The sequence below is a fragment of the Grampus griseus genome, assembly GCF_964374135.1.
Source record: "Grampus griseus genome assembly, chromosome: 19".
NCBI lineage: Eukaryota > Metazoa > Chordata > Mammalia > Artiodactyla > Delphinidae > Grampus > Grampus griseus.
Window position 1 is genome coordinate 23,541,903 of NC_139013.1, and position 26,585 is coordinate 23,568,487.

At 40.0% G+C, this 26,585-nt stretch overlaps 1 protein-coding gene across 1 annotated transcript in view; it reads left to right on the plus strand.

Annotated features, from left to right (window-relative positions):
* LONP2 (lon peptidase 2, peroxisomal) overlaps positions 1-26,585 on the plus strand; it is a 95,867-nt gene that overhangs the window by 61,820 nt on the left and 7,462 nt on the right. The window contains exons 11-12 of the mRNA XM_082676255.1: positions 3,132-3,265; positions 21,011-21,153. Coding sequence (XP_082532381.1) covers positions 3,132-3,265; positions 21,011-21,153 — 277 coding nt within the window. The remainder of the gene's footprint in view (positions 1-3,131; positions 3,266-21,010; positions 21,154-26,585) is intronic.

Here is a 26,585-nt window from a genome sequence, read left to right on the forward strand (position 1 = left end):
TTCTTAAGGAAGTCTATTTGGAAGTCTGTTTAAATTTACTTATGAAACAAGTAAGACTCAATCTGACCTAGGAGTTCCTTTTCTTAACTTGTGATTTATTGTGTGGATAATGCCAGGAGAAATAAAGTAGGTGATTTCTGCACCAGAGTCTTCCAAAAATATCATTATTCCAGATAATACCTCTCATGTCTTTGGGTAACTTTCAACAAGTCACTTAACCTTTTTGATAGCTTCCCCATCTGTAAAATATGAGTGATAGAGAAAAATATCCATTCATAGCTTATCTGGAGCTAAATACTAATGACTTAAAGAATAATCACTATTTGTATTTCCCAGTTGTTGCCTGGAGAATTATTTCTTTTTTATATACTTGTTAGCTCAAAACATCAGCTATTAAAAGCTGTGAACATTAGGAAATTTCTCTGAGCAGTTTTAATTTTTATAAAAACAGCACAGGTATTTGCCACTCCAGGCAAGTTTTGGGTATATAGTGAGTTACCCAACTTAGGACATAGATTTTCATCTTTCGTGTGTTTTTCATCTTTTCCTGTGTCGTAGTCATGGACCCATGGTGTTTGGGAGGAGGGGAGGAAGTCTTAGAAGTCATCTAGTCCTCCTTACCTCCCAGGGTAACTAGACTGCTTGAATTACAGTGCTTACTGCAAACCACTCCTTGGTGAGTAAATATAATTGTTATAAAAGAGTTTTTATATTCACCTCCCTATAGTTTTCTCATTCTGCCCTATATGTACACCTAGAATCTAATTCCTCCCTTGTACAGCCTTTCTGGTATTAAAAAAAAATGCTGTCAGGTCCACATCCCATAAATGTTCTCTTCTTCAGGCTAAATATCCCTATTCTCTTTTTTTTTTTTTAATTTTTTTTACATCTTTATTGGGTATAATTGCTTTACAATGGTGTGTTAGTTTCTGCTTTATAACAAAGTGAATCAGTTATACATATACATATGTTCCCATATCTCTTCCCTCTTGTGTCTCCCTCCCTCCCACCCTCCCTATCCCACCCCTCCAGGCGGTCACACAGCACTGAGCTGATCTCCTGTCCTATTCTCTTTACCATTCCTCTTGACCCACTTTCAAGACTTTTCACCTTCCTGATTAGTCTTCTTCTGAAAGATTTCTGTGATGTCAATGTCTCTTTTAAAATAAACACCCAGAGCAGAACTCAGTGTTTCAGACATAGCCTAAATAGTTCACGGTGTTAAGAAGACCACTGATTTTCTTATTCTGACTGTATTATTTTATGACTGTCTCAAGATTCTTAGCTTTTTTTTGGTTGGTTTTGGTTTTTTTTTTTTTTTTTTTTTTTGCGGTACGTGGGCCTCTCACTGTTGTGGCCTCTCCCGTTGCGGAGCACAGGCTCCAGACACGCAGGCTCAGCGGCCATGGCTTACGGGCCCAGCCGCTCCGCGGCATGTGGGATCTTCCCGGACCGGGGCACGAACCCGTGTGCCCTGCATCGGCAGGTGGACTCTCAACCACTGTGCCACCAGGGAGGCCCGAGATTCTTAGCTTTTTTAGGTTATCCTCTTGCCTGTTGCACATATAGTTACCCAACACCTTTAGTTCTTTGAATTTCTGCTGCACTTGGTCTATCTCATTCCATCTTTATAGGGTTGAATTTTTTAAAGCCCAGATGTAGACGTTTATAATTATGTATATTTTAATATACATTTTAGTTTCAGCTACCATTGCAGCAAATTGATTTTTTTTTATCTTGATTATCATCCAGTACGTTAGTTTTATGTCCTCTGAAAATTAGTGTCTTCATGATCATCTAGTCATGGTTAGGAAACATTAACCAATTCTTATTTGACACTGGTGATTCTTCCTTTTTTGGTTTAAAATTACTAAACCAAACCAGCAGTTGTGTCTACGTTCCTGCAGTCGCTGTTAATATTATACTGTCTGCATTAGTTCCTAGCCCATGATTGTTCCAAACCTAAAAAAAGTTTTTTTTTGTTGTTGTTGACGTCCTTATTATTTTTGGCAAGCTCCAGTTCATTTTGAACTTTCTGGTACCATTTCTGCATGTTCAGACCATCCCTCTGTAAGCATCTTCAGGACCTTCTCTTTCATCTTTTGTCCAAACCCTTTCATCTGAGCTCATCAAATAGTTGTCTAGGAAGCTACATTGGGTTTTTGTTTTTACATGTTGGTTTGTTTATTTTTAACGTGCCTCCCTATTTTCTTTCTTAGTGAAATTACATGCATTTGTATAATATGGACTTTATTCCTTTATCTTCCTATTCCTTTGATTGAAATTAGTTTTTTACTTTAGAGTGTTTAGCCAAGAATTTTATTTGTCTTTTCTCAGAACTTAAAAAATCTGCTTCCCCAGAGTCTTGAATATATGTCTGACTGCCTAATCAAATCCAGTTTTTCAGATAAAACTGCATTCTCTAGCTGATGCTGTCCATTCAAACTCATCCAGAGCTGGGTGGCCAAAAATGATTGTACTGTATAAAGGATGATGAAGTGGCTTATGGAATTTGAGTCTAACGTGTATGTTTTTTAAGACAGCTCTGCTTAACCACATTTAGAACCTTTTCCACTATATCACAATGCTTGCATCATTAGCATATTTCTTTCTTTAGAAGTCTCTACAATGAAAAGACACTAAATAGAGGTAATTAGCACAGTTCCAGGTAAAGACTAGATTTCTGTCTCCAATTATTTTTGCTTTAGTTTGGAAAAAAAATTATTTTTCTGATTCTTTCAGCAATGTTTCATGTATAATAAATTTATCAGAATTTTCTTAAATCGACAGATTTTAAGAAAGCACTTACACATATCATCAAGGAGTAAATCATGTTTTATGTGCTGCTAAATTTACTTTGGCGCTATAAATTGAAGAACCAATAATTCACTTTTAAGTATAGTGTAATGGTCCAAGATATTCTATATAAAAGGAAAAGTTGTAGCTGGAAATACTCTGAATATTTAAGAAATAAGAATACAGAAGAATTTTTAAAGGTGAGGCAGTTAGTACTCAAGAAACTGTAATAAACTTTTAAACGTACACTTCCTTTAGGGTAGTTGTTAATCACATGACTTCTATTTTTACAGGTGGTGTTTAGCCAAAAATAAAATATTTTTCTTTGATGACAGGTACACCAGAGAGGCAGGGGTTCGCTCTCTGGACAGGAAGCTGGGGGCCATTTGCCGAGCTGTTGCTGTGAAGGTGGCAGAGGGACAGCACAGAGAGGCCAGGTTGGACCGTCCTGATGTGGCTGAGGGAGAAGGTCTGTGACTTTGATCTGGTGCCTACAGGCTTGGTGGCTAGGGGTAAATGGCAAAAAAAGTTGGATGTGGAGGGATAGTGTGGGGTGGTCCTTGGAGCAATGGCACATGTTTCTCAACTGGTAAGTGCATCCAGTGAGTAAGTAAAACTTAATGGTTGATGTATTTTATCAAGAGGATTCTTTTCTACAAATAATACAGAGTTTGAGCAGGAATAATACTTAGTATTAATGCTTTAGGGATATTTTTTCTCCAGCTTTGTAATGATGGTACACTTTATGTTTGGGTTCTGGCGTTCTCATTTTTCCTTCTGATCCAGATTGTTAAGTCATTCAATATTTATAGCATAGAAAGTTGCTACAACAGTAAAAAGAAAAGAGAAAAAAAAAAATCCAAGCTGTCCAAGTACTGCAGGGGCAGATCTTTGTTCTCTGGAATAGCTTCATGTGTAATATTTTTCTCACACATTTTCTTTGATAGATACACATTTAAGATGTAATTTAAACTATTTTTTCTTTGAAAAAGAATTGTGGAGGTGGTGACAAGGAAAAAAAGGGAAGGAGTCTATTCCTCGAGTTAATGACATGTGGACATTTCCTTTGGTGCCCAGTTAAAATGTCTTAACTTCTTGCCCCAGGCCATGCTGCTGCGTAGTTGCCAAAATTTGCTTTCACACACATGACTTGAGCAGTAGAGAATCTCTTTACTCTTTCATAGTAAAGAGACTTATTAGATGTTCTACCATTTCCATAGGTCTTTCTAGAAAGGACTTTGATGAATATGGCTGAAGAACCAAATCACAAACCATATAGTTTGTGGTAAGCTCAGTAGAACAGATGCAGTGAAACATCTTCCCTGCTTCTCCTTCTATTGCTAAGCGCAGTACATTCAACCACAGTATCATCCAAAGAGTAGACTTTCCCAAATCCTCCTCTTCCTCACATGTGTTGCACTCCTGCTCACACTGTGCCTAGAACCTCACTGGTTCATTTCTCCAGAGAGTGAACCTCCCACCTTCTGTTGAATGGGCGGGGGGGGGGGGGGCCCTTGTTATGTGGAGTAGGAGAGGGATCTTAAACCCATAATTATTTCTTACAGAGACTGAAAAAACTTGTTGTCTTTAGTCCCACTTCTCACCCATCTTTTCAGGAGTACCTCAAATTCCTGAGCCTTTGTGGATAACCACTGCACCCCCACCCTCACAGACATTAAAGTTTCCACATTTTCTAGCCTGCTAAGTGTTTATTACTTCTTGCCCATCTACTTGCACTTATCCAAAATGTTGTCAGCATCTCTTTTCTTCTTTCTTACTCTTTTTGTTCTTGTGGGTTTATTCTTTTTGTTTGTTTGTTTCTTGTCATTTTAATAGGATTTGGAGAGGAAGTTTAAAGATAAACACATGTTCAGACCACCATTTTCAGAAATCTGAATTGTTAAAAAGTACCCTAGGTGAGTGATAGCCTATTAAGAATTGTGTCACTCGGTGTAGCTGACAGTGACAGTGTAGAACTAATGTTTTTTTAATCTTTTTTCCCTTTCTAAATATAAGGGCTAGATCCTCATGAGTTTCCCCTTTTTATTCTTAGAACCCTCCCTTCGTACTGTGGCCTCTGGCACCCGAGCCTGTGTCCTTTTGTTCTTGTCTGTGATATAATAGAAAGGCAGAGAGTGAAATGAGTTTATCTGGTTAACACATTTTGAAAATTGTGTTTAGGATTTAGACAGTTTATTTTGGAATTTATAATAACACATACAGAGGGATTTGATGTTAAGAGAAGCGTTCCATAGTTATACAGTGCTTATATACATCCATTAGCATATTTCTAATAATGTCTGTGACCACATTAGCTATTTAAAGGTAACCCAGAAATACTCAAGAACTTGGTCAGCTTGTGAACCGTGTGAGAACATCCAGTGTTTCATGGTAACATTTATTTGTTTTTTTTTTTTTTAAATCCATGATTCACAGAACAAATCGTAAAAGATAACATAGTTAAGCAGACTTGGGTGGTTAAGATATTACCTAGAACACCCATATGAATAACTAATTAGGACAAGTACTTGTCTCTTGAGAGGATGATTTTGATTGTAGTTCTTATTAGAGATACATGGACTCCAAGCTGGGTCTTACATTGTAAGATACCCTGGAGTATGTAGGTGACTCTCTTCCAGATTTTAGTAAAATAATTATAAGGTATCCTGAATTGATGTTTATGACCTCAACCAAGCCAAAAGGAAAATTTCTACCAAAAAAAAGTCTCTATTGGGTTCTCATGCCACAAAGTTCAAATGCAGCTAGCTTAGTAACTGAAAGTTGCTCATTAAGAAATGAATTACATAAAATTAGAGTCTAAAATAGAAGTTGTTTTAGAAATTTCAAGTAGTGCAGTGAGGGAGCTATTTTTAATGTTAAAAGTATTGCTGGACCTAGAGTTGCTGCCAGGAAGAAAAGTAATTTCAGGCCACAAGCTTTAAAGACAGGCAGAAACCTCAGCATATCGAACAAACTTTCTGGAGTAGGCCCAGAAATACTGGTCTGTGAACAGTTGTCTTTGTGTTTGTGGGGTCTTAACTGTCAGAACAAATAACAGAGTTTAGAAGGCGGGTGAGATTTCCAATTGATTTGTGTTAGAGGAGGAATATTTATGGTTTCGGTCACTTCCCTATAAAGTATGGGAATTATTTCATAAAAGCAGCACTGCCTATGTTTTTCTGTATGTTATTAGTGTGTTCTGAATTGCCCTTTTCCTTTCTGGGATATTAGGTTGAAAGATAAAAGTTTGCGGCTAAAGTTTTATTCTGCTTTTGCCTGCCTTTAGCCAAGGACACACATGTTCCATGTATTCAGTTTTGCAGATTTGGATGTTTCTCTCTAAAGCGTTAGGCATATGTCCATTTGTTCAGTCACTCATGTACCATATATGTCCAGTTAATATCTAATGAGATTTTTTCATCAAAAATTATCCTCAGCAAAGAAAGATTCACTTTATAACCAATCTTTATAAAGTTTCTCAGAATATGGAGCACTCTCAATTATTTTTGAAAAATACGGTGTTCATTGGAGAAGCTACATTAAACTTAATGTACCTCAAGATGTTAGTTTCTTAACTGTCGTCATCGAAGTCACCTGAAAAATTGCTTAGGAAAGAAAGAGACAAAATTAACGGGTTTAGCAGTTATTCATGAAGTGTGTTAGATGTTATTTTGAATAAGCTTTTTAAATGTCACTTAAAGCAATATGTATGTGGTTATGTTATGGAGATCTTAGATAAACACTTAAAGGAAAAATGAATTAAACTAGCTGACTTATGGTAAGTGGGGGTGGGTACTTTGGATGAAATTTCCAGTGGCAGCATCAAACACGGTTTCAAGAACGACTGCATCTCATTTAGTCTTGATACCTGATAGTGTAAATCCTCCAGGTTTGTTTTTCTCCAGGATTGCCTTGGCTATTGTAGGTCCGTCAAATATCTGTGTTAATTTTAGAATCAGCTTGTCAATCTCTACCAATAAATAAGTAAATAAATAAATAACACCTTCTGATATTTTGATTGTGATTACGTTGAATCTGTAAATTAGTTTGGGGAGAATTGACAATTTGATATTATCAAGTCTTCAAGTTCATGACTAGCTTCATTTATTTGTCTTAATAAATGTTTTTAAGTGTTTTAATAGTTTTCAGTGGTGAGCTTTTGCATATTTTTCTTTCGATATTGAATATATTCCTAGTTAATTGATCCTTGTATGTGTGTGTTATGTGTGTGTATCATTATAAATAGTATTTTTAATTTTCTAGTTTTTTTGGTTGCTAGTATATGGGAATACTACATTGACTTGTATCCAGCAAACTTGCCAAATTGACTTATTAATTCTTACTGTAGACTCTTCTGGATTTTCTACACATACCATCAGTTATCACAAATGCAAATAATGTCAGTTTTTACTTTTTCCTTTCTGATCATTATACCTTTTATTTCGGTTCTTTCCTAATGAACTAGCAGGGACCTCCAGGAAGATGTTGAATAGAAATAGTGACGACAGACAAAGGAGGTAGAAAAAATGCCTATGAAGAATTACCAGTCTCTATAGCCTTTGTTTCGTACCTTTGGGTGACTTGATTGACTATTATAAAATCTTACTTGAGTAGGATTCTCAGCAGCTGTCTGGTTTGACCCTGATTTGATTCATAAGTCCCTTCACAGAATTCCCCAATAAACACTAAGCCTTGCCTATTTGACTCTGTTAACAGACACATCTTTATAAAGTTAGCTGTCTACTTCCCAGTCCATAAGAAAATAGAAGCTGTAGATTGGAAAAAGGGCTAAGTGGTTGGGTGGTATGAATCACAAGCATTAGGATTTGATGTCAGTGAAAACATGCCTATCCTCTCATGATAGATGCCCTGGGCCCCCACTGGCCACAAAACATTGGGCTGGCTAGACCACAAATCTAACTCTAGGAGTTTCTCTAGTTCAGTCTGGGTCCCAGTTTGACTGAATTGCATTTCAACATGTATTGTTTCTCTGATATGTTTGCCTTATGTAGGACAGTGAAATCAACCTAATATAGTGGAAACAGGCAGATATAATATCCTTAATTTTTGGTGTATCCTTTCCAGACTTCACAGTTAAAAATGCATCAAAATAAAATATTCAAAGTTTACAGCACTATTCTCCTCCTTCATTAGCTTAATTTTCCTGGGTCACCACACTCTTGGCTGTCAGCAAGAGTATGCCGGCTGGAGGAGAAGTATCCTGCCTGCCACTTTAGCAAGTCTGCTCATTGCTGGAGTGGGGCGGGGGGCAGATGCTGAGAGGAGAGCCGCATTCTGATGGGCCTTCCTCACTTTACATGCCACTCATTTGCTAGGGTAGCTTTTTCCTTAGCCTTTCTTGGGTCCTTTCTCCGGAGGAATCATCTTCTGTCGGGCTGCATTCAGGGCTCTTTGTTGTGGCTTCCTGCCATTGACTTCTCAGACCCTCAGCATGCTTTACGATGGTTATTTTAAGCATGAATCCTTTGTAACCAAAACAGGAAGCTGTTCCTGCAGGAGAAACAAGTGGTTTTGATCCTTTCAGCTCTTTTTTTTTTTTTTCCTACTAGTCATCGCCAAATCTGAAGCATATCCATTCTCTTGTCTAATGTCATGAATTTCTTATTTTAATGGAAAATACTATATATAATGTTTTCAGGAAGTAACGTCTGAGCTTTGTGTAACTTTTTGCTAAATTCTTTTGTCTTTGACTTCTTGGAGCAGTCTTCTAACTGTTGCAGGATCTTCCCTTTATCTATTGGATTTTACATTATTCAATGCTGTGTAACAGATTACCCCAAAACTTAGTAAATCAGTTAGCAAGCGTTTATCATCTCACTGTGTCTGTGGGTCAGGGATCCAGGAGCAGTTTAGCTGGGTAGTTGTGAGGTTCTGGTCAAGCTGTCAGCCAACTGGAGGTTCAGCTCAGGGCGGATCTGCCTCCAGGCTCACTGATATGGCTGTTAGCTGAAAAGGTTCCGAGACCCACCCAATTCCACTGTGTATGTGGAGGCTTCCCCACACCAGCAAGCAATTCTGGGATGCCAGCTGGGTGTCTAAGAATTCAACTCAATTCTGACACTTACCTACCTAGAGACAGCATCCGATTCCACAGGCAAAGGACTCAGTCTCACAAGACTGCCCTCCACTAGAGGCAGGTCATACTCCAGGGTCATTCCCTGTACTTCGGACTGACTGGCTCAAATTGGAGTTTCCCACGACCCCCTCCTTGGGCTTAATTTGCTAGAACGTGTCACCAAACTCAGGAGATGCCCCCTTTTACCCACTAGATTACCAATTTATTATAAAAGGATATTAAAGGATACGAATCAGCTTCATAGGGTGAGGTTCGGAACAAAGGAGACCACATCGTCGTGGAGCCTGGGGCCTGGCACCCTGGCACAGGGAAGCTCTCCAAAAATGGACCAAAAACTGTCCTTTGGGGGTTTTATGGAGGCTTTGTTACTTAGTCATGATTGACTAGATTGTTGGCCAGTGGCGACTGATTCAACCTCAGACCCTTCCCCCCTCCCCAGATACCAGTGGGTGGGACAGAAAGTTTCAACCCTCTAATCTCCTGGCAACCAGCACCCATCCTAGGTGCCCCTAAAAGTCACCTCATTCACATAACAAAAGACAGCTTTATCACTGTCAACACTTAGGATATTCTAAAGGCTTTGGGAACTGTGAGCCTGGATGATGGGCAGATACAGATGAGAAACACTTCTTAAAATCACAATATCTCATAGCAACCTAGGTTCCTTGCTGACTGTTGGCCAGATGTTGAGGTTCTCTCCACTTAGGCCTCTTCCTAGGCTCAGGACACGGCTGTTGGCTTCCCCAGAGAGTGTGCTGTGCAAAAGGGAGAAACAGAGAGCCCAAGACAGAAGCTGCAGGCTTTTATAATCCTCACTTCTGCCACATTCCGTTCGTCATACAGACCAACCCTGTGAGAGATGGCACTCCATGGGAGCAGGGATCATTGGGGACCATCTTGAAGGCTGGCTCTCACAGATTTTTTTTTTTTACTTATTTTAAAGAAGGTTATTATACATTTCGTTTCTATTAATACAACCCCCATTCCTGAAGATTGAAATAGTTTGTTTAGAGTTTTAAAGAAGACCTGTGGTTTGGGTTGTTAACAGAGAGTGGAAATTTCTGTGCTGCAGGAACAGTTAAGAATAGTTGTATAACTCTGTTGGCTGGACCTTCAGGGGAGAAAAGCTTAATAAGACCCCCAAGCAAATGAATGATTCTTCAGTAACAATGGAAGTAACCTTTACTTGTCAGCTTTTAATGTGGATTTTGTTGATATTGTTCTTGTTTTGTTTTGTTTGAGGACATAAAAACTTTGTTAGCTGTTTTTAATAAAGTGAGGATAATTGAGTCGTTTCTTATTACTTGGCTCCAGTTACATATAAAAATCCTCGAACATTTTAACCCAAATCCCATATCTTCCTTTCTGGCTAGAGTTAGAACAAAAAAGAGAGAGTAATTTGTATGTTTGCCTCTGAACCCAGAAACCACAGACCAGATGCTTGGGCTGTTTATTTTAAATTGTTGTAATAATACTCAGAAGTCAGATTTTTAGTTTCTGAAGATACGCCTACGTCTGATGTTAAGAGGTCTTTGAATACAGTGTGACGAGCCACAGTTTTAGTGTTGTTATGGGGGCCGAATTTAAATTGGCCTACATTTTCCTAATCTTTAAGCAGCAACTTTGAGAATTTCTGCACATCCTTACAGAATTTACTGATTTAAAAGGCTTGTAGCAGTTCAGTAGTCATCACAATCTAAGACGCTTTATTATCAGAAGGATTTTTCTAAGCCAGCATTTAAGTTTGTGCTGTTGAGTATCCATCCATCAAACTTAAGCTGAGTTCTTATTAAAGACCCAGGTTGCACAGATAGGGCTAACAAGTTTTGATTCATTTTGCATTTTTAGTATTTAAAGTCTTGCTTCATCTGTTCATGCTTATCTTTCCTTTGATTGTATTAGTGACTCGGGACAAATAAAATTTTCTAATAGTCAAAGGAACAACTAAGGTTAACTGTTAAGGAATATGGACTTCAGAGAGAGTTTTAGTACCAGGGCACCTACCTGGCTTGCTGATTCTAAAGCTTTGGGGGTTTGTAGGGTTCTGTTACAGCTAATTGGATTTTGCAAACCAAGATCTAATTAAATTTAGCTTAAGACTTTCTATGCTAAATCCTTTGCATTTGTAGGGATATTAGGCAGCATGTTGTGTCCATACATCTAAAATCAAGTGGTGTTCAAGTTTGAGATGAAAGTGTTATATTGGTATCTACTGCCGGTATCATGAAGATATTCTGTTCTTACATTTATGCTGATTTACTGTTTGTTCCCTCTTCAATACTGGCCTGGTTTAAGAGATTTGTTTGCCTATGTAGACTGGAAGGAAGCTGTAATAAAGGAAAAATCCTACTTACGTAAGATAGGAGACAAACGTTTGTTATTTAAACTCTATTTGGAAACAGGAAAATCAAATATTGTCTAAAAACTAAAAAGTCATTGTTCCATTTAATGAATCATATAGGAAGATACAGTGGCCTTTGGGTGTCATTGACATATATTATCAAAACCAGCCTTAAGTTACAAGATGATAAAACAATACTTTTAAAAAATACTACAAAAAAAACAACAACACTACAGATGGTGTCTGCATCTTAACTGCTAATCCAAGTAATTCTCCAAGACTATTTTCTGAATCTCTAACACAGGAAATGAGATTTATTAATGCAAAAAAAACCCGTGGGAGACGGTACAAGCTCTCTTGTCTGGTATAAAGTTAGGGTCCTATGTCTTGGACCTTTGTATAATACTAATTTATTCAGTAAGTGAGTCAGCTAACAGTCACTGAATACTTATGGTATGCCGGGTTCTAGATTGGATTCTGGGAAGGAGATGAAAGAGAACTTCTAACAAGTATGTAGTCCACGGGGGGAGATAGATATATAAACAAATAATTTTTAGATGTGGGATAAATGATGGTTTTTAAAGTGCTGTAGAGGCATTGACTTGATCATTGAAAGCTTCATTTTATTTGTTATAAATATTGTAGCTTTTAAAAGTTGCTTTTAGTAAATCGAGATAAAATGGTCATTTATTTACATCTCAGAATTGATTTGAATAGGTAAATAGATGGAAAAACAAATGTTTTCCAGATACCTTTTTTGATGTTCTTTATTTTTATGAATAGATAACTATTACTAAAATTGAGAAATGGTTCACAATCCTAATGTCCATCTGTATCTCAACAGTTATTATATAGAAATGTTTAGTAGGTACAACTTGAAAGAAAATGTATTTGGTAATGTTAAGGTTGTATTATCGTCCCCAAAATATTAAAGAAAATATTGGCAGAAAGGACTTAAAATATTTTATTGCTAGCATGAAGGTTTTTCTGGGCATTTGATCCACAGATTTCCCCATTACAACTAGTTCATTTAAAAAAAAAAAAAGAAAGAAAGAAAAACAGATTGAAAATATGCAGGCACAAATGCTTTGGCAGCCAGGGTCAGTAACTTGAATCTCAGTTGCGTGTAGCACACTTCCTCTGGCTGGGAAGATGGTTTTTTGGAAAAGATTAACCTGAAACTGACAGACAAATTATATAGTTGAAAATATTCAGGTTTCTCTGATTTGTTTTTAGATATTTTGTTTTCCCCTTTCTGCCTTCCTGAGAGAAGGCTCTCAAATGCTTTTTATCTATAGTCAATTTAGCTTTGAGCCACATACTTCTATTATCTTGTAAGAAATAACAAAGCCACTTATAACCTCAGCATCTCATCTAAATTTGTAAAGTAGACTTGGTTTTTTTTTTTTTTAAAAGTAGTTTTATAACTGCAGCCATACAAATCTCTCTTCATGCCTAAATGGGGTCTGGATCCATGTTTACATACCCATGTATGCTGAGGAATTGAGATGTAAACAGTATTCCCATTCATTGGTTCATACACGACCTCTCTGCCAACTACCTGTTAATATACCTAGTAATACACGTCCTACGCCCTGCACACAAATATAGTTCAACCAATCTGTAAGTTTCATTTTGCTGCTTCTTCAAGATGCAGGAGCCCAGTGTGATTGGATTCAACTTTCAAGAAAAAATTTTAATCATTTGGTAATAATTTTGTCACATACTTAATTTTCATTTATTAAAAATCTTTATATTTACTTGACAAAGCCAGTATTAAAGACCTGATAGTTTCTTGGCAAATCAAAGTAATGATTACGTGTTTTGGTGATTTGTCATTTGTCCATAGATGTTATTAAGATTTAAGAATGCAAGGGCTTCCCTGGTGGCACAGTGGTTGAGAGTCCGCCTGCTGATGCAGGGGACACGGGTTCGTGCCCCGGTCCGGGAAGATCCCACATGCTGCGGAGCGGCATGGCCATGAGCCATGGCCACTGAGCCTGTGCATCCGGAGCCTGTGCTCCGCAGCGGGAGAGGCCACAACAGTGAGGCACGCGTACCGCAAAAAAAAAAAAATTGGGGGTATAGATAGCGGTGAAGGTTACAACAACATTGTGAATGTATTTAATGCCACGGAATTGTACAATTCAAACGGCTAAAATGATCAATATTATATGTATTTTACCATAATAAAAAGAGTTACCAAAAAAAAGAGGTTAAGGAAATTTCCCCAAATCATACAAGCTTGTAATAAATGGACCACAAACCCAGGCCATCTGACTCCAAGGCCTCTTGGAAATAAGGAGCATCAGTTGTACCTCACCTGGATATTTCTGAGGATCTACCCAAAATCAGGAATACTGAAAATGGGAAGTTTCATGCTTTTGTATCTAAAGCAATTTGGATATCTGTCTGAGGCCCTAAAGCTTTTTTTTTTTTTTTTTGTGGCACGCGGGCCTCTCACTGTCCTGGCCTCTCCCATTGCGGAGCACAGGCTCCGGACGCGCAGGCCCAGCGGCCATGGCTCACGGGCCCAGCCGCTCCGCGGCACGTGGGATCCTCCCGCACCGGGGCACGAACCTGCATCGGCAGGCGGATTCCCAACCACTGCACCACCAGGGAAGCCCCGCCCTAAAGCTTTTTAATCTAAACATTTCAGCTACTCTTAGTGGTTAAGAGTTGGCTACTGGGAGAATTTGTCACTTTTTAGAAACAGTGTTTTTGTTCAGTATTAAAGGATAATAATTTTTAATGGCAAAATCATCACTACTATACAGGTATAAAATGAACATGTGTTAAAGATTTTAATGAACTCATTAATTAATGAGAGAACCAGTAAGATCTGGTTCCACGGAGAATTCAGAAAGCAGACATCTATATAGGCAATGAGGAATGCTGAAATTAATTTGCAAAACCAGCTTCTTGAGAAAGGGAGAGGACAAAATTCATTTTCATTTCTATGGACAAGAATCACTTGTATTACTATTAGTTTCCTACAGCTTACAGGAAAATAGCTGAAAGGCACTGAGACACAGACAGCCTGGAAGGGCAATACCCAGTAATCTATGTTTTGCTCATTTCCAAGTCTTGCACAGTTTTTTCTGACAGCAGTCATAGAAGGGAATCCGTGTATGTAATGCCAGATGTGTTGATTATTTTCAGTCAGGAAAAAAATAATCTAATCTCTAAATTTACCACCTGGCTGCCTTGTCAAGGAACTTCTGAGCTACAGGCAGCTTTTCTAGACTGGACTTTAGGTGGGACAAAACGTCCCCTTAGCCAGATGTCCAGAACCCTGAGACTGTCTGTAATATCATGGTTCCATCCTATTCTTGAATTTCTGATGCTACCTGAATTCTGCTAAAGCCTCAGAATGAGATCTGAGACGTTCTCAGGGACATTGTATTAGTATGAGAGGAACAGGTAGTATTGATATCTGTTCCTTTGGAGAATTAACCCCCTGTTTCTGGGCCCTGTTATTCGACTGCTGGCTGCAGTTAACAGTATTGTACACCCTATCCTCTCCTCCAAACCTACCCCGAAGGAGTTAAAAAAGAAACTGTTATTCGTGAAGATGTACACGTCTTTAATAATCTAGAAGAAGGGGTTCCTTTTATGGCAGTACCACGAAATGTAGCTTTTGAGCTCATGAGAGTGGTCTAGAGAGTGTAGCATATGCTTCAAGTCAAGTAGAATATAGAGAATAATAAGTGATACCTAAAAAGTTCTGTCCTGAGTAAAGATGATTATAGATAACCTGGGGCTGTTTGTGGTTGGGGAGATTTTTGTTTCTGCCACATTCTGCGGAATGGTTGTTTGGTGTCAGTACCCTGTTCCTGGCCTCTGCTACTTTCCCTTGGTTGGATCACCTGCCCAAAGACACCATTTGCTGCAAGATTTGTTCAAAAGGTAAGAAATGTTTTTTTTAAACAAGAAAGCTACTGGAGTTTCCTGAGGTATTACACCCCTCTGTTCTTCCTCCTGTCCTCCCTTCTTAGGATCTTCCTTTCTCCCGGCTTCCCACAGTGATTCTTTGGCTCTTGGGCCTGCTTTCATGTAAATCATGTTCTTCTGACAGAGGAAAAGTGGCTGGAAAAGATCACCTGATCATGTCCTCGTGACAGCTGTTTTGGGAAAGCCAGACCCTTCCCCTGAGGAGTTTGTAGCTATAGAATATCCTTTTGTCATAGCTTTTGTCATGGCAACATCAGCTATAGAGCCTGGTTTGGCCCTTGGGGAGTACCCCCCGAGTTTCATCCCTGCTTTGCCAAGGTCCACATTTGTCATGCTGGCAGCGAGTGCCTTGCAGGTTCTGCCTCTGGTGCTATTTGCTTATCTGCTACCTTCATGCCGTTAAGATCCTTGGCTATGCCCTGACCACCCTGGCTGTGTCCTGAATTAGACTCAGAACGAGCTGATAATACCATTGAGAAACATGGGGCAGAGTCTTGAGTCTTGGTATCTTTTTCTTTTTCTTAAATATATTTAATTTATGTGATTCCCAGCAGTTGTGTGTTTGTGGTCAAAGCCCTGTCTGTGGAGCCCTGGGTGGGATTGGGGTGCAGAGGGCATTTTGTTTTCTTCTAGTGAAAGGGGCTATGGAGTAAGACATGTGAGTCTTAGAAGTCTGTGTTAAATACTATAACTACATAATTCATTTCCTCATTTATGCATAGTAAGGCTTTCAGCATTATCAAATTCTCCCAGCAACTCTGAGGCTTACTATAATTATTATGATTTTACTGATTGGAAAACCAGATACAAAGAGGTAAAGTAACTTTTTTCAAGGCCAATCAGGAAGCCAGAGCCAGGATTGGAGACTATTATTTATTGACTATCTCATCGTGTAATCTTAACCTCATAAACTCAGGGAATAGCTTGTGTTAAAATTTTAGACTATATCATTTCATTCATTCTCATATACATTTATATCATATTAGTAAAAATCATGGCACATGAAATTTTATACTCCCCCGCTTTCCTCCGTTTGATCTTGTTTCAAAAGGATTTTCTCGCATCACTTAAAAAACACTTAGGAAACAGCTTTAGTGACTGTGTAGTATTTTATTAGATGTGTGGCTGTACCACAGTTTACATAATCATGTTCCTAATGTTGCGTATTTACAATGGATCTAATTTTTGCTGTTACAGATAGTGCTTCAGTGAGTATATTTGTGGTCTAAACATTTGTCTAAACTTTTGGTTATGCCCTTAAGGATAGGTTCCTTCAAAATATTGGATTGGCCAAAAAGTTCATTTGGTATTTTCTGTAAGATGCTTCTAGTAGCGCTGAGTTGTCTTTAACTTCATTCAAAGCAATTTTGTTAGACTGTATTGTGACAACTGTCATATCAGCGTGCATTTTTAAAAAAAGCTTATCAAAACTGGTGAATTTTTGTGTAGCCACTTTAATATTGAAAATGGAAGAAGAAAAGCAACAGTGTTGGCACATTATGCTTTATTATTTCAAGAAAGGTAAAAACACAACTGAAATGCAAAAAAAGATTTGTGCAGTGTATGGAGAAGGTGCTGTGACTGATCAAACGTATCAAAAGAGGTTTGTGAAGTTCCGTGCTGGAGATTTCTCACTGGATGATGCTCCATGGTCGGGTGGACCAATTGAAGTTGATAGCGATGAAATCAAGACATTAATTGAGAGCAGTCGATGTTATACCACGTGGGAGGTAGCCAGTATACTCAAAATATCCAAATCAAGTGTTGAAAATCATTTGCACCAGCTTGGTTATGTTAATTGCTTTGATGTTTGGGTTCCATGTAAGTTAAGCGAAAAAAACCTTCTCTACCGTATTTCCTCATGCGATTCTCTACTTAAACGTAATGAAAAGTTCCATTTTTAAAACAAATTGTGATGGGTGATGAAAAGTGGATACTGTACAATAATGTGGAACGGAAGAGATCGTGGGGCAAATGAAATGAGCCACCACCAACCACACCAAGACTGGTCTTCAAAGAAGGTGATGCTGTGTATATGGTGGGATTGGAAGGGAGTCCTCTATTATGAGCTCCTTCCAGAAAACCAAAAGATTAATTCCAGCAAGTACTGCTCCCAGTTAGACCAACTGAAAGCAGCACTTGAAGAAAAGTGTCTGGAATTAGTCAACAGAAAATGCATAATCTTCCATCAGGATAACGCAAGACCACATGTTTCTTTCATGACCAGGCAAAAACTGTTACTGCTTGGCTGGGAAGTTCTGATTCATCCACCATATTCACCAGACATAACACCTTCGGATTTCCATTTATTTCAGTCTTTACAAAATCCTCGTAATGGAAAAAACTTCAGTTCCCTGGAAGACTGTAAAAGGCACCTGGAACAGTTCTTTGCTCAAAAAGATAAAATGTTTTGGGAAGATGGAATTATGATGTTGCCTGAAAAATGGCAGAAGGTAGTGGAACAAAACGATGAATACGTCATTTAATAAAATTCTTGGTGAAAATGAAAAATGTGTCTTTTATTTTTACTTAAAAGCCGAAGGAACTTTTTGGCCAACCCAGTAGAATCACTGGGTGTGAGATTATGACTATTTAGGAGGCTTTCAGTATATTGACAAATGGCTTTCCAGAAAGATTGAATCAATTTATATTTTCATAAGCAATAGTATTTGAGAAGATCTCTCCACTCTCTTTTCCATTGAACTTTGTCATTTCTTAAAACTTCTTTACTGGTTACTTTAATTTTGTAACCAGAAAATGTATCTTGTTTTTATAATTTAAACTTCTTTGCTTCTTAGTGAAATAATCATTTTTTCATGTGACTATTACCCATTTTTTAAGAACCACTGTTTTAGCCCAAGATAAGGGCATAGAAGAAGAATGTTAACTGTACAGGTCCAACAGGAAGGATTTGTGGGACAGGGTCCATGTCCTATAGGGAGGTTGAACTTTTTTAAATTGTTTTTGTTTGCCTTGCCTTAAAAAGTCCACCTGGCGTGAATGTTATGATCTGGGGCAAGGCCCGTAATGAGGCCCAGAGATTCTGCCACTATCTTCTCTTGGTGCCAATCCCTTCTGACTACAGAGAACGTGGCACTAGAGCTGAGTACTGAGCTGAGTACTGAAAGCTTGTGCGAGGCCTCAGGGTTCATCTCTAACCTGGGCCTCATTCCTTGAATGGCATGTTGGCGAGATGGTGTTTAATGAGGAATCAGAGCGTGTATTCTCTGAAAATCCAGCATTCTCTTGCTCTCGCTTTGTGTTACCCAAGGTGCAGTGGATGGTTCTTAAAATCCAGTGCCAGCCTGTCTTTCCTGATTAGCTGGCACCATTTTCTTGACATGAGCTTTAGTTCTCTAGGCTTGTGCTCCACGATGGAACATTTTGAAGCACAGATTAGTTCTAAGTTTATTGCAGTTTTCATCACCCAGCTGCTGTGCCTAGAGCCTGGAGTGAATGGCCATCTTTTGCATTGTAAGGTCTAGATGCATTAGAAGTAGCTCTCCACACCCCCAGCCCCTCAGTACTCAAAGCACTGAATTCACTCCTCCACTTGGAAAGGGATGGGATATCCCAAAGCAGTGGTTACATAATTGTGGATTGGCTCTCACCCATCCAGCTTTACTTCCTCCCGTGATAGTGAATTCCAGGCTGGCAACAGTAGTTAGATCTCAGAAAAGCCCGTCACAAAACACAACAGGCTAAAGAAAGTCACAGCCTCTTCTATGCATTGGCTAGAGTTTCAGAGCCCTTCATTTTTAGTGTACAGTAACCGTAGACAGTAGTGCGCTTTTTCTCTGTGCATTAATTTTAATTAAGCAATGACACTTTCTGTTCCGCTCTGAGATCTACGCGTAGCTAAACTGATGGTTTAAGTGCCTCCCCACCGTTGGTCACTGACGTCGCTGCAAACAGAGCAGCAGATAGAAGATCTCCTACACGCGACTGAGTAACCCAGGAATTGCTCAGTTTAGTGAAACAGATAAGTAAGTGCTGTAAGAAGTTGCAAAGATCAGGGAAGACTTCCTAGAATCTGGTTGAGCCGAACTTTGAAAGATCAAGTGACATTACAGAGGTATGACTATGAGATTATGTATAACTCAAGACCCAGTGTGTGTATTACACTTTGCAGTCTGCAAAGGGTTTTCTCTTTAATTCTCACAAGAATCCTGCAGAGATAGGTAGTGAGAGGTTTGTTTTGCATAAAGTCAAATAGCCAGCAAGTGGCAAAAAGTCTGAACTGTTGTCTGTTTTCACTTGTGATTCAGTCTTGAAGAGGAGCCCTGTAAGGCCCAGCAAGAGAGCAGGCCAAGAGAGCCCTTTCCCTGAAGGTCACAGCAAGGCCGTGAGACACGGGGATCATTTGGGGACACCCTAGGATGTGTCCAATTATTGTTGGAATCTAAAATTAAGGTCTAATATGATTTAACATATTCAGTAATCACTTTGGAAAAGAAAGGAGTTAGTGAAAAGCAATTCCTTTAACTTCATGGTATCAGAATAGAAGAATCATAGCAAAGCTAGAATAAATACAGATGGATATACAATGTTTAGGTGACTTTGTAATTATTATGTGTTGTATATTAATATATACAGTAATCATTTCCAGAAGGAAGGGTGTATGTAAAGAAAGCAATAAAAGAAAAATATTTTAAAGCACTTTGTGAGGTAGTACAAGAACTAGAAGAATTATGGTAAAACAAAAAGAAAAGAAAAGCAGGGAATGAAGATGAATAGAGCCAGATATTTCCTATATTTATTTATTTATTTTGCGGTACGCGGGCCTCTCACTGTTGTGGCCTCTCGCATTGCGGAGCACAGGCTCTGGACGTGCAGGCTCAGCGGCCATGGCTCACGGGCCCAGCCGCTCCGCGGCATGTGGGATCTTCCCGGACCGGGGCATGAACCCGCATCCCCTGCATCGGCAGGCGGACTCTCAACCACTGAGCCATCAGGGAAGCCCTTTCCTACATTTTTAAACCTCTGCTTATTTTAGGTTTCTGGCTATAGACTGAAGTAACATTTTTCTTTACTCAGATTGGAATTACAAAGACCAGTAGAAACGGTGGTCCTAGGGCAGTTGGTTCCTGCTCCCTGGTTGTCTGATCTCAACCAGAATGAGTCAGTCCTTCGTCAAGATGTCAGCAGCCAGGGCTCTTAGGCAGGTAAAGAAAATAGTCCATTATTATAGGGATTTCAAGCCAGGCTTCATATTATCTTACCCTGGTGATGACAATTATATTCGTTTTTATTGGAAAATAATAACCTTGGAGTTGAGCTATATGTTTACACAAGAGGCATTGCTTCTAGGGGTTCTGTCATTTCCAAGTTCACGTGGCTGTCAGGAAATGGGACACCTGATGCAACTCCTCTGAGGAGGGAATTGAACAGTTTGAGTTGTGTTGATTCCACAGAGAATGGTACAAGGTAATCTATTGCATCTGACACTTGAGTATCTGGCCTCTAAAGGCCATCGGTTGAACAGTGCCAGGCATTGCTCTTGGCTTAATACAATGGTTGAAAAGAAGACAGGCAAGGTTGCTGCCCTCCTGGGGCTTACACTTTAATGGGGGAAGATGGAGGACAAACAAGTGAAAGTAAATGAACAGGGCAATGCATTGTGTCACCCCTCGGGGGCTCTTGAAAGACTAATTCTTCTGTTGCGTACCACAGGTACACAAGGTGAATTTTTGTGCCTTAATAAAGGTATAAAGGTGACTGAACGGTTGGAAGTCCACTGAGCTTCTGTTTGATATTTGCTGCTAATGAATTTTCATACCTGCAAATCTCTGAGAATTCTTAAATAAAATTTTCTCTCTTAGGTTACAGAGAACACATCGTAGAAGATACAAAACCCGAATCTATCAGTGACACTACCGACTTGGCCCTACCACCTGAAATGCCAATTTTGATTGACTTCCACGCTCTGAAAGATATCCTTGGGCCCCCGATGTATGAAATGGAGGTGATCATTCTCGTTCCTTTGTTGATACCCACCAGTTTACTCTGTTGGTTCCCTAATAGATTGGGGGAGAAGTAGACTTGGGTATTTGGGGAGGCTGAATTTTGTCTTAAGATTGGAAACTTGTGTTCTCTATGGTATTAAATTTTGGTGCTTAATGTGATAATGTGGCTTTTGCAGAGCACCAGAGGCCCTGGCCAGATCCTCTTTTGGAAACCCAGTCTGATCTTGTTCTTTGCATCCAGTTTCATTTTAAGAACAGTGTCTCTGACTTTCTCTGACTTTCCTCCTTAGAAACTATATATTCCTATTGTATGTGCTTTAATTAAGTATTTCTTTGTGCTATCAAAGACTTGGAGGAGGGAGGGAAACAACCCAGTACAGAATACCTGAAGACATGAGCCTGGCTTTAGCTTCATGCTGCTCTAGTGCAGACCAGATGGCATCTTTCAGGATTTGTTCTTTCATTGTTATTACTAGTGCCTTTCGAGTTAAACCGACATGCAAGCCCAGCCCTATTTCCATCTCTCTCCCGTAATTCTCCCTCATAGCGGAACGCGGAGCCATAAAGGCCTTGGGAGCAGGACCGAGTCAAGGGAGCTGGATAGAAATAGGTGTTGGTCTATTCTTACCAACTATAGTACTCTGTTTTGGAATGGGAGATATAAATTATAGGGTTGTTAGAAAATAGAGGATTTTTAAAGTCCTGGGAATGTTGAAATCACCAAGGGAAGCTGTGACTGCTGAGGTATTGTGATATATTTTATAGGATGCTTATATGAGCTTTCCTGGGGCATTTACTAGAAAGAGTATGTATTTTACTACTGAACTTATTAGCATCTTTCTTCAGAAGCTTTACTATCATCTTGTCTGTGTAAAGGAAAAAAGGTTTTCAGAAGATAATATCTGGTGAATTATGCAGAAGATAATCTCTCCATCCAGCATTTGAAATCACTACCAGTAAACATGATTTTCCTCAAGTCTTAAAACTGAGAAGAAGAGAAGTAGCCCCCAAACCCATCTTGTTTATTTTCCTAAACTCTGAGCTAGTCATTTAATTCTGCAAAGCTCTCAGCTACAAGAATAGAACGCGTTTACTGTTGGCAGTAAACCTGGTCCTGAACGATAGAATCAGAAACATTATTTTGGTTATTTGAATTCTTAAGATACTGTGGATGGATTTAAATTTTGAAGTGTTGAAAGAAGTGGAGCAAAACTTGTTTTGGTTGAGAACGCGGGCCAAAGCTGCTTTCCTGTTCCGAGTGAACCCAGTGATTCTGTGAGTGACAGTAGAAACAGGTTCTGCTCCTGCATGTCCGGCGGGCTCTTTTCTCTTGGCTTTCCAGAACAGTACATGCCAGCCATTCTTTGGGAATTTACACCAGGGCAGTTGATAAAAACAAAAGATGGATGCGTGCTTCTGTTGCATAGACCCTTCTCTCCCGGCCATGACTGCTCCTGTTAGGTTTGGAAGCATTGCTGACATTCTTGGAGCTTTGGCAGAGAAAGAGCCCAAGGACAGAAAAGAGAAATTTTATAAACACTGCTTAATAGCTCTGTTTGATATCACTGCAAAAACTATTTTATTTTCTTTGTAGCATCTGAGCTATTACATATGAACACTTTGACCAGTATGAATCCAGTAGCCATTTTCCCTTCTATAAATAGCATCTTAGAATAGAAGGTCTGGTATCTGGGAGTTTGGAACATTTTGTTCATATTTTCCACAGTTGAGAGAATTTACCCTGGAGCCAGGGGTTTCTTTCTCTACCTTTAGTGGTCTAATGACCATCAGCCCCAAATTATATAACCACAGCTTTTTGCATCCATGAAATTAAGATTTATGGAACATTTCTTTGTTGTCCACAAGGTCCATCGCTGTGCTAGGGGTCGTCCATTTTACACACAGGGAAAGAGCTTAAGGAAATTAAATGAATCATGCAAATTCACATAAGTTGCAATTAGTGAGGCCAATCTTTAAACTCAGATCAGCCAACTCAAGTCCGGTATTCTTTCCACTCTCCTATAATACCCTGCAGCCAAGCTAATTCCTGGCCTTTCCTGCTAAAAGAGAATTGCTTGAAGTACAGCAGTTTAACAAAAAGGCATACCTGCTCTACCTCAGATTTTCATTTCATTCTTACCAACTATAGTACTCTGTTTTGGAATGGGAGATATAAATTATAGAGTTGTTAGAAAACAGAGGATTTTTAAAGTCCTGGGAATGTTGAGATCACCAAAGGAAAAGGATACAGAGTAAAGAGCAGGGAGCCTAGGAGCAGGCCCTGAACAGTTAGGGTCACGTAGGGGAAGAGGAGCCCTCAAAACAGACAGAAACTAAGAAGAAACAGGCAGTCAGGTAAGAGCAAAACAAGGATGTTGTGCCGCCATGAAAACAAAGGCAGAGACTGTCTCAAGAAGGGGGAACATGCAGATGTGTTTGCTGTCTGTGTACCGGATTCTACAGCATGGAGGTTGTAGGTGACCTTGACAGAGTGGGTTCACAAGGAGTGATGGGAGTGTGTTGAAGAGGGAGTGGAAGGTGGGGAAGTAGAAGTAGTTTGTAGGCAGCTCTTTCAGAAGCATGGCTGTGAACGACTGCAGAGAAGTGAGGTGGCTAGAAGGGAGGATGGAGGTCAAAGGGAGAGTGGTTACAAATGGCAGCCTGTTTGCTGGTCAGAATAGTGCAGTAGAGAGAGTCAGACTGAGGTTGCTGGAGAGAGAGGTGGTACCACAGGAGCAGAGTCTTTGGGGTAGTGCGGCGCGGTGGGGTCCCTGGTGTGAAGGAAGAGCTGGTCTGTGATGAGGGTCCCCTGTGGCGGGTATGATGGAGAAAGGGGGCTGAGAGTGTTGAGTAATTACACGGAAAAGATGATAACGCTGGAACAGAGGAGTATTCGTGCACAAGGAGAGCAGTAAAGCTGGGACAGAGCTGGTGTATAATGTGAAGGAGGTAGAGTTGATGGTCTTGAGTACAAGTGAGCTAGAAGGATGAAAAAGTGGCGGTCAGGGAAGGGGGTGGTTAAATTCAGATTTCAAAGGTCGTATGGCTTCTGTTGGCAATAAGGACCGGGAAAAGGGTGGCTGGATGAGGGTGAGAAGCGTGGTTTTGGAGTTAAGGGCGTGCTTAGAGACAGAGAAGCCAGCTTGCACGGGTCTCAGGTACTCCCTGAAGAAACCCAGGGTGATGGAGGGACTCAGGGTGGTCAGGAAGGAGAGAGTGGGTTTGACTATAGAAGGCAGTGAGCAGAGAATGAAGATGGGAAGCCGGCTGCCATAAGCAGGGGTTAGGAGGAAGAGGCACGCCACTCAGCGTGATGAACCCCGCCTCCTCGGCCGTGCTGGCGTCATCCGATTCATGGGGGGATTATATATAGGTTTTAGATAGTTTTTAGAATTTGGTGAGTTAATGTATATAAGGCACCCACCATAGTGCCCGGTACGTGCTAAAAAAACAAATACCAGTTCCTGCAACCACCATACACCCTTAAAACAAATAGACCTATGCCCAGTCACAAAAGTAAAAGTCCCTATTATTTTTATTATAACCCTAATTTTATATTTGCTTTAATTTTAATAACCTATACCACCCCTTACTGTGCTTTATTTTCATTGAAGATGAGTCTGCAAAAATACATTAGTACCAAAAATGTTACTGACCTAGCAAACTAACAGGAAGAAAGATAAGAAGGCACACTTTTACTGGTGTTATATCCGTTTAGAATTCTCTCAACAGGTTGAAAAATGAGTTCCTGAAACTTTGTCTAGATTTCATATTTAGGAATAGTATCATAAGTCACCTTTTCAAATACAATAAAGTTTCCTAAAGAAGCAAGATCAGTTAAACACCCACTTTTAAAAAATAACAGATCTCCCTGCATTATGAGAGAGAGAGTGGGAGAGGGTGGGGTAGGTGCCGGTGTCTGGGGCAGCCGAGACTTCATTCTCCCTGACTGCTTCTCAGAACACCTCCTCAGAGGCAGGCCCGGGTCCCGGCATGGAGGGCTTAGGAAGGACGCAGCTATTGAGTCTCATTTGATCTGGTCAGTTATGAGATTGCCATTAATAATGGTAAACTTGGTTGCAGTTACTTTTACTGATTACATGACCCTCTTTGGGGGGGGATGAGAATCTTATAATTTTCATTTTCATCCTAGTGAAGCCAGGAGAAGCCTCCACATTATGAGATACATATATACACACACACACATATATTATCTGCATATTAGATATATATACATAATTAGATATATAAATATAATACAATCCTGCAGTTGACACCCCCCCCAAAAAAAACCCAACATATAGAGTTCCTGTATATCTCTGGGGGTAACAATCAATCTCATAGACTACAAATGTGGTGACACACAATCAGAAAAACACATAAACTCTAGTCTTTCCAGGATAAATTTGATTTTCAGCCTCAGAAAACCAGTCATCCAAGCCACGAGCGTCTATGTTTTGTCGTCTGCTAATCCTGAGAATGTGTCATCTGAGTATTCCTGACTCTATTCATAGTTTGTATGAAAGCCTCAGTGGTGGACAAAAAGTTCTTATGCGAAGGTCACTGCCCTTAGAAAAAATAGTAATAAAGGGAAGAAGAGACTAGACATGCAGGTTTTAAAAAACGTCCTGAATAGAATGCATCCACCGGTGAATTCCAGGAGATTCCATCAGTGTGCTTGCCTTGCAGACAGATAAAAGCAGGTGCTAGAAATGAGCAAAGTGTATAAACACTAACGAAATGCCCAAAGAGTCATGGGAGTAAATTCCTTCTTCCTCCCTCTCCATTCAGACCTGCTGTGCCCCACGCCCCTGTTAGGACAGCAGCGATGCTGCACTCAGCCTGGCCCACCACCAGCCAGTTGTACCAAGGAAAGGCCTTACTGGAAGGGCCTGCAAGCAGCTGGCTCTCAGCGGCGCCGGTGCTGCGCCAGACCGGGGCCGTGTCGCACAGCTTCCAGAGGTGACGGTGGCTGACCGCGGCACTCCTCCAAAGCAAACAAGTTCACAACTGGAAAAATCAAATATTCCTACAGAGACTTTAAAGAAGTTGGCAGATGGAGAGCCGCCGTGGTGACAACCCTGGCGGGAGCATAAAAAATGCTATGCAAGCTATAGAAAACACAACGTGTGGTGTAAGCGTTACTGAGGCACGAACCTGCACACATACCGCAGCCATCTGACAGCTCAGGTTTTGCGAGGCACTGTGCCTGCCCCTGGCAAGAAGGCCCACAATATTATTCCTGTCTTGAGTCCTTGGCACCTGCTGGCCTCTCTGCTGCGAAAAGGCTTCCTGGCCTTTTTCTGCCCAGCAGATTTTAAGACCGCTCAGTCTCTCCTGTGACACCTGTCCCAACTCCGCAGACATGGACCCTTGCCTCTGCAGGGCTCTCTGTAGATACAGGCACTGGCTAGATGGTCTTGTTGCACTC